Genomic DNA, 11,782 nt, shown 5'->3' with positions numbered 1-11,782 from the left:
AGTTACAAATGATCCACAAGAATGGATCATTGACACAGGGGCTACTAACCACATGACTGCAGATATTGATCTTCTGAATCAAGATTCAATATTTGAGTCTCTGCACCCTATAAAGGTGGTATTACCGAATGGTGATGTTTCACAAGTTACACATACTAGAACCAGTAACATATCTGATAATACCTCTCTCACAAATGTGTTTCATATTCCATAATTTAAATATAATCTCTTATCAGTCTCAAAAGCTACTAAACAACTACAATATTCAGCTACTTTTTTCCTTAAATTTTGTGTATTTCAGGATCCTTAGAGTGGAAAGGTGAAGGAGATTGGTAGAGAAAGAGATGAATTATAATTTTTACTGAATAAGGGACTACCAGGAACTAAAAGAACCAGCTGCTTCAATGTGATGCCTGCAAATCGTACTAATGTGGAACCATGGCATAAAAGACTTGGCCATGTTTCTTACAAAATACTGAAGAGATTGTTAGGATCAACAAATAAAATTACTACATGCAGTATTTTCCCATTTGCTAAATAAGCTAGGCTACCTTTTCCAACTAGTGCATCAGTTAGTAAAAAGGCCTTTGATCTAGTCCATATGGATCTTTGGGGCCCCTATAAAGTACCTACTTGTGATGGTCATAAATGCTTTCTTACTATTGTAGATGATTACTCAAGAATAATATGGATCTTTTTACTCAAATTAAAGTCTGATGTGTTTATTGTGCTTAAGCATTTCCTTTCTTACATTCAGAATCAATTTCATACTTGCATAAAAACCTTGAGAACTGATAATGGAGCAGAGTTTGTAAATAATTTATGTGCTGAATTGTTTACTAACTTAGGTATAAACCATCAAACTTCTTATTCTTGTACTCTATAGCAAAATGGAGTTGTTGAAAGAAAGCATAGACATCTGCTAGAAATGACTAGAGCTATTAGGTTTCAGGCTAATATTCCTCTCAAATATTGGGGGCACTGTGTTAAGGCTGCTACCTACTTAATTAATAGACTGCCTACATCTATAATTGGACAGGCAACACCTTATGAAAGGTTTTATAATCGGAAGCCTTCCCTTGATCATTTAAGAGTGTTAGGATGCCTGTGCTATGTAAAGACTGTTAATGAAACAGATAAACTCATGCCTAGATCAAGAGAAGCTATACATATAAGCTTATTCAAAAACTAAAAAGGGATACATTCTACTTAATCTGACTAACAAAACATTTTTGTGAATAGGGATGTCATATTCATGGAAGATATATTTCTATTCAGAAGTCAGATTTCTCAATCACCTGAAGCTATTTTCCCTATGACAGATCAAGATCTATTCGCAGACACTGACAATTCTATAACTCAGAGAACTGATACTGAGTTGCCTGTATCTCAAGCACCTATGCAACAACAGTCAACTAATGATGTTATAAGCTCACTTCAGCCATCTTTGTCCAGTGCAATGCCTTCTTCTACAACAAATCAGACAAGAACAGCAACCACAAGAACAACATATGTTCCTACCACTAGATAAGCTAGAAGTACAACTGCTAGACAAGCTCAAGAGTTGCAGAGAAAATCAACAAGAGCATCACATCCTCTTACATGGATGAAAGACTTTATGTCATTAACAATTAATGACACTGTTTCTTATCCCTTATCTGACTTTATATCATATGATAAATTTTTATCTAAATATCAATGTTACTTGTCTACATTTTCTAACATTGTAGAACCAACAACTTATGCAGAAGATATCAGGGATCCCAAGTGGATAGAAGCTATGCAAAGTGAGGTTGCAGCCCTGGAAAGTAACAACACTTGGACAGTGGTTCCTTTACCTGTAGTCAAGAAGCCAATTAGATACAAATGGATCTACAAGGTTAAATATAAGTCAATAGGAGAGGTGGACAAATTTATGGCAAGGCTAGTTGCTAAAGGCTATAGACAAAAGGAAGGGATTGATTATCAAGAGACTTTCAGTCTTGTAGTTAAGATGGTGACCTTGAGAACAGTTCTTACAATTGTTGCAGCTAGACACTGGCACATCCATCAGATGGATGTGTTTAATACCTTTTTACAAGGTGATTTGGAGGATAAAATCTACATGGAGCTTCCTCAAGGATTTTAGAGTCAGGGGGAGAAACATAACCATGTATGCAGACTCTCAAAATCCTTGTATGGCCTAAAGCAAACTCCCAGACAATGGAATGCAAAACTATCTAAAGCCTTGATCAACTGTGGATTCAGGCAGAGTCAGTTTGATCACTTATTATATATTAGAAGATCAGAGGAAGAATTGGTGATTGTATTAGTATATGTTGATGAAATACTTGTCACTGGAGATCAACTAGATCAAATCTTAAAGACAAAGACAGCACTACACAATGTTTTCAAGATGAAGGACCTAGGTGAATTAAGATACTTCTTAGGTATTGAGTTTGCCAAATCTCAACAAGGTATTATCATGCATCAGAGAAAGTATGCTCTTGAACTCATATCTAAAACTGGACTTAGTGCTACCAAACCAGCTCCTACACCTGTGGACACTACTGCAAAGTTAACCACTAGTGAGTATGATCAACGTATTAAGAAAAATAATCAAGATTTTGATGTGTTTGCTGACCAAGGTGTCTATCAAAGACTTGTAGACAAGATGCTGTATCTAACAGTAACCAGACCAGATATAGCATATAGTGTACAAAAACTAAGCCAATTCCTACAGAAACCAAAACAGTCTCATGAATGCAGCTCTTAGAATTGTCAAGTATATCAAGGGCAAACCAGGACAAGGACTACTATTGTCTAGCAACAAAAAAGATATACTTACAGCCTATTATGATGCAGACTGGGCTGCTTGTGCATTCTCTAGGAAATCTATCACAGGATACACTATAAAGCTTGGTGATTCACTCATCTCATAGAAGTCAAAGAAGCAGGCTACTGTGTCTAGAAGCTCAGCCAAAATCTGAGTATAAGAGTCTACCTTCCACAATAGCTGAACTTACTTGGATTATTAGACTAATATCAGATCTTGAAGTTCAGATTCAGTTACCAGTTACAGTCTTTAGTGACAGTAAAGCTACAATTCAGATGTCAACAAATTCTGTGTATCATGAGAGGACTAAACACATAAAAATAGATTGTCACTTTATCAGAACAAAGATTCAACGAGGCTTAATAAAGCCTGAATACATTTCAACACATGATCAACCTGTAGATGCTATAACCAAAAGTCTAAATAGAGTCCAGTATGAATACTTAATCTCCAAACTTGGACTTGCTAACATATTTGCAGTACCAAGTTTGAGGGGGAGTGTTAAGGAGATAGGTTAATACAAATGTAACAAAGGAGCTAAGTATCAATCAGTTACAAAAGTTAGTTAGGAAGGTAGTTAGTTATCTTCTAGAAGAATACTTCTCTATATATACATAGGCTACATGTACTACTCAGAAAAATGAAATATACAGATTGATAGTTTTTTTCTTCCCTCATTTTACTCTAATCTTCTACTTCTTCTTCTTCTACTACTTCTTCATCTTCATCATCTTCATACTCTTCTGCTTTTTGATCACTAACTCAACTGCTTCTTAATCATTAATTCATCAGAGTCAACCCATAATGATGAAAGAATTGTGGGTTAACTTGTCTAAGCAAACACTATTAGAATTTGGAAGGGCTAGTAGTCCAGTTCTTGATTTTCTTTAGAAACTAAAGGGTTATGAATTATAAAGATATATTGATACAAGTTGGTACGAATATGTGAAAAAAATAATTTACGAACTGTTAGGTATTTATCTTGGGAGGAGGTACAATTTCTTGAAATCAAGAAAATCTTGCATTAATAGAAGCACACAAATTAAAGGAGTTGAGTGGTTGAAGAATTATAAAGAGAATCCATTGATTTTGCAAAATATGAGCTTAATTTGTGATAGTCAAGCCACATTAGCTAGAGAATATAGAGATTACATAATGAGAAGTCAAGACGTATAAGTTCTTGATACGATTATGTGATAAAGTGAATTCAAGATGGAATAACTATCATATTAGTGGAGTCAGATGAATTTGATTAATCTATTTACTAAATCTATTAAAAGGAAGTTATTGAATATAACATTAAGTTTTATTATATTAAAACTCCTTAATTAAGTCTACTAATAATAGCAACCCCTACCTAGCACTATGAAATGAACAGTTATGGGTTCAAAGGGTAACAATAAGTTATTGATACGTGGTTGTTTCAGTACTTAAGTAAGAGATATACTAGTAATGATTGTCATAGATTAGAGGATTGAGTTATAATACTCTTAATGAGGTTCAGTTCAAGAAACACGTGTCTCAAATATGACAAAGACACTGAAAGAACTTCACTTACATGAACAAAGAAGTGAGGCCACTTCGATTCAGAGTTAGAGTTGCTCTCATAAATATTCATGAATCTTGGATAGCACATGGCCACAAAAGTGCTAAGCATGTTGAGTGGAAAGCATGGATGAAATGTTTATGTGTGTAGTGTCACTGATGTTATCACAGGAAATAACACGTTGAAAGCTATTATGCTACACGAAATTTTGATTTCGTCTTATGGCATTGCACCAAGGTATTGTTCAAATCGAAAGATACATTACCCTATGCGTGAACATGACTTGATCCTTGTGTCCTAATTTATATTTAAATAAGTGGGGAATTGTTAAATTGTTTATTTAAAATAAATTAATTAAACGTTTATTTTTTTTAAAAGGTGTCTTAGTGAAAGGTTGTGTCTTTTATGAAGAGGTGTCTTTTTAATGAAGAGGTGTCTTTTAGATCAAAGGTTGTGTCTTTTCATTACCATTTCTATTTAAATCAAATTTCTGAAATGATAGATTAACTTTTACAGAGATACAGCTTTCCGTAAAGTTTTCTTTCTTCTTCAAAAAAGACTACGTTCAAGTTCTTGCTTTCCAATAGGATTATCTTCACTATTTGCTTAGTGCAGAAATTCATAGGCTTGTCATATCCACTAAAACTTTGCGTTAAATCCCATAGCAATTTCGCAAAGAAGAAAGAGCATATATTGTGTTTAAAAAAAGGTTTCGTGCGTGTTTCAAGCCTTTAACTCTGTGTTCGTTGTTTAGATTATTCATCATCTTTGTGTTCTTCTTCATATATTTTTTTGTGTTCATGAAACATATTTTCCAACACCAGATGCAACCTTCTATTTTAATTTGTTCACCCCTCTCGAATTGGATGTATAACATTCACGTCAATCTTTCCCATTTTCTTCAATTATTGATCTAGATATTTGAAACTTTCTTTCCTAGAGATAACTTGAGTATCAATTTTCACTTCCACAACTGTCATTTAAGTAATGTCACTAATCTCTGTACCTTGTTTTAAAATTTAGTTACTTCGTGCAATATTTAAATTCCTGTACAAACTTTACTGGAGAAACATCGTGGTACCAATTATTAAAAACCAGCTGAGAGATAATTATATACTTATAATTGTACTTGGGATAATAAATTAAGGCTCCATAAACAAACTACAAAGTCTGCCATTTTAATTTCTTTTTCAATTTGGACACAGAGAAAAGTATGCCTCCTTAAATTAAGAGATGCTTAGAAGAATAAAAAGAGGAGTTATCAATTATGTGCTATTATATGTCTGTCAAAACATCTGGATTAGATCTCCTGTTAATTAACATGTGAATACAAAGAAAGAAATAAAAGAGGATGACGAAAATACAACAGACATAGCAAACTAAAGCAAGTTGGACATAAAACTAAATAGAAAAGATTAAAGGAATTGGAAATAGCAAAACAAGAAAATGTTAACTAACAAATTAATGAGAACATGGGATCAAGCTTTTCGAAACAACCAAAAACTTGGGACGTTTATTAGCCTGGCGATGAACTTGTGAGCCAAGAAGCTCGTCCAGAAGATTGCTATCCAAATACTCAAATTCAACCTTCTCTTCATGATCATGCCCCACATTCTCTTGTCGATGATCAGAACAACCAGAAGCAGAAGAAGACGACATGTGCATGCTCCCTGTCGTTGATGGCGCGTAGCTTGGCTCAGGACCAAGAGGTACATTAGTACTATTATTGATATGATAATGTCCATCGTTAGGAAAGTTGAGGATGGCCTGATGGCCCCTTAGAGAAAAGGCGGCCCGATCATAAGCTCTGGCCGCCTCTTCAGCTGTTTCAAAAGTACCTAGCCAAAGACGTGCACCATTCCTGTTAGGATCACGTATCTCCGCAGCATATTTTCCCCATGGTCGTCTTCGTATGCCTCGATATTTGTTCTCTCTTCTTCCTCTATGATCTTCGTTCTCCATCAACTTCTAGTTCTTCTTTTCACACTATTTTGATAATCAAGGAACTCAATCGTATGAATATATAATTAAAATATCGGATTTCTGTTTCGAGATATGATGTGCCAAAGTGTGTGGAAGTACTTTAGGTATATGCATGGACATGACTGTTATTTATATATAGAGATGTCGTAGTCATATTTGACCATTGACCAATTTTGACTTTTTCCTCCACAAAAGAGCTGGTGTTAGAGTCATGGGTGGCAACGAGGGTGATGGTGTCAAAGATTTGACTGGTCGTAAGGCGGGTTCATATTTAGAATTGTATACTTCAATTTATTTGGTTTTTTTTTTGGTGTGAGTTCATTATATTACAAATAATTTTATTTTTATTTATCCACTTTAATGTATCAAAGGAAAGATAATTAATATGAATATTATGATAAAATATATATTTTACTTATTATTTATTAAAGATAGTGAAAATCCATTATCCGCAAGTAAGAGTGAATGTTGCGTATATTGAAAGAAAGAATGGAAGTGGAAATATAAGAAACAAAAATCCAAGAAAATATAATATACCTTTTAAAATTTCTGAAAAACAAAAAACTTGTTGTAGGCTTTGTTGTGATTTTGATGCTTTATTATATGTATAAATAACATAAATACTAACCTTTTGGAAGTAATTACACTCTCGCCCACTTTTTTAATTACTTTACTCTCTCTCCTTATTAATATACGTAACATAGTCGACATATACATAGCATTCTGTGTATATGTTGGGATTTTTGTAATATGTTTAGGGAGTTGGAATTTTTCGTAATATTGAAAACATAAGTTGTGTATTTGTGTAATTTTTAGTTATTGTATAGCCGTGTCTCGGACCTTTTTCGTGGGATTTTATTAGATTTATTTTTGTTGTATTATATAGCTCTAAATTTAATAACGTGGCAACCTAATTTTTTTTTTGTCATTATCCATTTTTGTTAGGAGTTTTGTTCTTGTTGGCCTGTAGATTAGTCTAATGGATGTTGCTTGAACGTCCTCAACAAAAGAATGATTTAATATTCAGTCATTCATTCACAAGGTTCTCTTACGTATGCGTATTGGATGTACATATATCGGGTTATTTTTGAATTATCAATCATCAAACTGAACGTATTTTATCAATTTTCTTATATTTATAAATCAAATTAATAAAAATTGAGTTTTTATTTTTGAGCGTTTTATCATATCAATCTAGTTAAATGATGACAACGAAATGGTTTTAAAGCATGAGGGCTGGTGAGCGAGTTTTGTTTTCTCGAGTTTTCATGTGGCTCGATGTAAGTGTTTTACCGCTACAATAACAAAAACTTTGAGCAGCAAGTTGTTACTGTCTAATTGCCGCTAATATCTTTTGGATGTAGTGTAAGGAATATTTTTTTATGTGAAATATGATGTAAATGCCACACTATTTTATACCAATGTACTTAAACGATCGGTAAATTCATATACAATTTTAACCTGTAGAAGTTGAATTCTTTCCAGCTTTATATGCACAAAAAATGTGATGATTAAAAATGGATGGATTGCTGACATAGCGTTTTCTAATTCTTAACGGTTTTCTGTTTTAGTTTTATGGCTTTTTAATAAGAGATTTTTATTTTTTTGCATATCAGATATCTGAAAAAGTTACTTTCTTCTATTCATTTTGTAAGAGCGCAAGAAATCTCATTCCTCCATTAGTAGCGTGTGCACGAGTGAATATCCGGCTGCTTTTCTCAAGATTTGATTATTTTTAGCTAATACCAAATACCAAATCAATTATAATCAGGGGTTACTATCAGGCAAATCAAACACAATCACTAATTTTTATTTTTTTTTTGGATTTGATTTAATTTGTCAATTTGGTACGATTTATACACACGAAAAAGAGAATAGATTATCTAGATGACATGAACTTTTTGGCTATATAATAAATGAGAAGCTCCAATTTTCATCATTTTATCATGGTCCAATTTGGTAGTCCGCCCAAGTGGGAGAAAAGATACTCTGACGGCCCAATGGTTTTCAGAGATTGAAGTATATGCGCAACTGCGATGAAGCAGCAAAAATATAATGTTATTTTGGATATATTGTTCCCTGCACTTTTTACTTATTACTTTTGAAAAGTCAAATTACATAAATTTTAATTAATATTTTAAGATATATTTTTTTATCATATTAATATAAAAAGTATTATAACTTATTATATTTTTCATATATTTTTCGGACATCTAAATTTTAAATATTAAATTGATATACTTTAATTTAGCCTTGAAGTTTAGTTAATTAACTTTCATAAAGTAAAATGTAACAAGTAAAAATAAATGGATGGAGTAAAAAATACTCCCCTCGTCTTAAGTTGTTTAATCTAATTTCCTTGAAGTCCCTTTTAAATAGAAGGAATGAATCGGTTTTTTTTTTTTAAATAACTTTTTAGTTTTAACTTTTCACGAGACATGGTAAAGACTAATATAATAAAAGGTATTTGATACATTTGATATATCATTAATTTAAAATTATAAAATTTATAAATCCTTATTACTTTCTTAAACTTCATGTCAGATTAAAATAAGTCAAATAAATTGAGAAGGGGACAAGTAGAATTCCTTTAAAGGATCTTTAAGAGTCAAAAAGAACTACATAATGTATAATTAATATACTCGACGGATAGGGTGTATCAACACTGACCTGCAAACGGAAGAAAACATATAATAACCTCTATTCCATCAAAATTACTGTTATAAGGTTTTTAGCTGGCCGGTATCAAAGAGGAGTAAAAAAATTTGTTCACCTCTATCCATTTACAAAATTAGCCATCAAAATATTAAATAACATAATTGTTTGCATTTGCATATGTCGTGGGGATATACAACTCACATAATTGTGAACGGTATGCAATAGTCAGAATAGTTGAATCACCCACCGCAACACATTGCACATAGAGCTATGAAATTTTAGCTATAAATTTAAACATTGTAGCTAATACTTAATGACAGCCACAATAATTTGAATTTTATGGGTATTTCTACATTCATACAATTTCTAAGCTATGAAAATTAACTTGGCAAAGTTAATTTCTTATTTTTGCTTTATCTACTAATAATCGTGGCAATAAAAATCTAAATAACTTTAAATATATTGTTACAAAGAAGTTTTGTAGCTAATAATAAATTGTTGCCACGCTATAAACGTTACCAAACAACATTTTTTTTAGCCATAATAAACTATTTGAAACAAATTTTTATAGTTAAATAGAGTAGATTATTTTGCTTCAAGTAATAAAAATCGTGGCACTATTGAATGAATAATAGCATCATATTTATTGCTACAGTAAAATTCTATAGCTAATCATAAGTATTGTCAAGTAATAAAAGTTTTTATAGCAATACTAACTTTTCAGCCATAATAAAATTATTTGACATAAAATTTTATAGCTAAATAAATATTTTACTTCAAATAGTTAAAAAGCGAGGCTACAATTAAATGATTAGCCACAAATTTATTGCTATAATAAATTTGGTTTTTGTCACGAGTAGAATTTACTGTTGTTAATTTGTTTTAAAAAAATTATAGGTAAGTTAGTGTATACTAGAACTTACTAACTTCGTTTGTGTGCATCACACTTGTATGCCACGTCAATATAAAAGATGACATATATTAAAATGAAGTCTATAACATTGCAACTGAAGTTACAATTTACGTAATACTATATTCATTTAAAAGAAGATAATATATATTCTTATAATTTGATTTGAATATACATGTATATTTCGTTAATTAATTAACACAAATACATACAAAAAGATAGATTATTAAAAATAACAATTAACTTTAAAAATGAGTGTAATATTTGCTCAAATGATTTAACTGTTATTAAATTTTTTAGTAATTTAACTTAGCTCTCTCTATATGTTTGATTATATGATTGCTTTTCTCAAAAAAAAAAAAAAAAGAAAAAAGAAAAAAGGAAGAATGAGGAGGAAGAGGAGGAGGAGAAAGAATTCAACGTATTAATGCAAAGAAGACGATTTAACTCTTTGTATAATATTGGATAAATTTTTATCTTTATAAAAAACGTATTTTGTATAATATTGTATACCAAATTTTTAAAACACTGCTACAAGAAAATAGTGGACTATGAAAACTGAAAAATAAAAAACACAACTACCTAGGCACAATATAATGATGTGGGTGACTCTTTTTTGTTTGTATTTATATGTACTAATTTATCGTACGCAATTTGCACATATAGCTTAACAATTACTATCAAAGTTAAATTTAAAAGTGCTAATCTTTTGAAATAATGCATAACTTAAACAATTTTTGTTCAGCTTATTATAAAAAATAAAGCTTACAAAAATTAAAAATTCTAATTGTAAGATATAATTAAGTTATTTTTAATCAATATAAAAATTATTTTTAAACTATATATAAATTCAATTAGCATTTCACTTTGAGATTTCAAGCTTTTTATAGTGTATATTTAACTAGTTATCAAATAGTGTATATTTAATTGAAGATGACTAAAAATTTTTTTTTAAAAAATAACAGCCTCTATTAAATGAAATAACTTAAAATATGTTGCCTTTCCATATTTTATTTTCTTTTACAAATTTTGTAATAAAAAAAAAAAAGAGAAATCCGCATAATTAGTAATACAAAATGAATTTAGACTCTTTAGAACTTTTCTTGTACTTGTCTGTTGTGAGTTAGAAAAGATTTGGTGGAATTAGTTAATTTAATAAAGATTTTTTTTTATAAGTTCAGCATAATAATTATTGATGTAATAGTCTAATACTATTTTAATAATCCAATATTATGGAGAAAAAATATTATCATAAGTAAATTAAATACTAGTAATTTTTTTTCTATTTTACTTGATTAAGTTAATATTTATACTCTGTATTTTTCATACATAATTTAGTTCCATATATTCACGTTTTAGTATGTTTGTTCTAGAACACCAAATAATATTACCTGTTGAAGCAAAAGAAAACATATATAAGGAAATGAAACGAAGAACAATAACTAACAACAGACTAAGGCCATAGAACACCTGAGGGATTGTTTGATTGGAAAATAAGTTATTTTGAGATTACTAATCCCAGGATAAGTTATTTCATTTCACCCTAAATAAGAAATAAATAAATACTATAATTTCAAAATGAGTTATCCCATTAATTTTATCTCAATTAAACATGAGATAAGTTCATCTTAAAATTAATTTCAAAATTAGTTATCTCTTATCCCTCCTATGTATCCTCATTTCATTCTTTCAGCCGCCAGAATCCTTCACCCCTTTTCATATTTTTCTTTTTAATTTATCAGTAAGCTTGTGCCATTCTCCTTCAAGGTATATTCATATTTTAGTATTCCTGAATTTTTTATATTAATTTGAGGTTGAATTTTGTGGGGTATTCTAATGAGTTGATAAATATAGATGTGTTTACTAATCT

General features: G+C 30.6%; 1 protein-coding gene across 1 annotated transcript; it reads right to left on the bottom strand.

Moving 5' to 3' along the window:
* Positions 1 to 5,381: 5,381 nt before the first annotated feature.
* LOC107866339 (ethylene-responsive transcription factor ERF098) lies at positions 5,382 to 6,434 on the bottom strand. The gene has a single exon (XM_016712443.2). The coding sequence runs from the start codon at positions 6,321 to 6,323 to the stop codon at positions 5,823 to 5,825; it is 501 nt and encodes a 166-aa protein (XP_016567929.2). The 5' UTR covers positions 6,324 to 6,434; the 3' UTR covers positions 5,382 to 5,822.
* Positions 6,435 to 11,782: the final 5,348 nt, after the last annotated feature.

The sequence above is a fragment of the Capsicum annuum genome, chromosome 3, assembly GCF_002878395.1.
Source record: "Capsicum annuum cultivar UCD-10X-F1 chromosome 3, UCD10Xv1.1, whole genome shotgun sequence".
In the NCBI taxonomy this organism is placed as follows: domain Eukaryota; kingdom Viridiplantae; phylum Streptophyta; class Magnoliopsida; order Solanales; family Solanaceae; genus Capsicum; species Capsicum annuum.
The sequence above is the reverse complement of the archived record's forward strand: the minus strand, read 5'-3'. Positions and strand labels throughout refer to the sequence as shown.

Bases quoted from the DNA above. Each gene is read 5' to 3' on its own strand.
- LOC107866339 (XM_016712443.2), bottom strand. From the start codon at position 6,323: ATGGAGAACGAAGATCATAGAGGAAGAAGAGAGAACAAATATCGAGGC.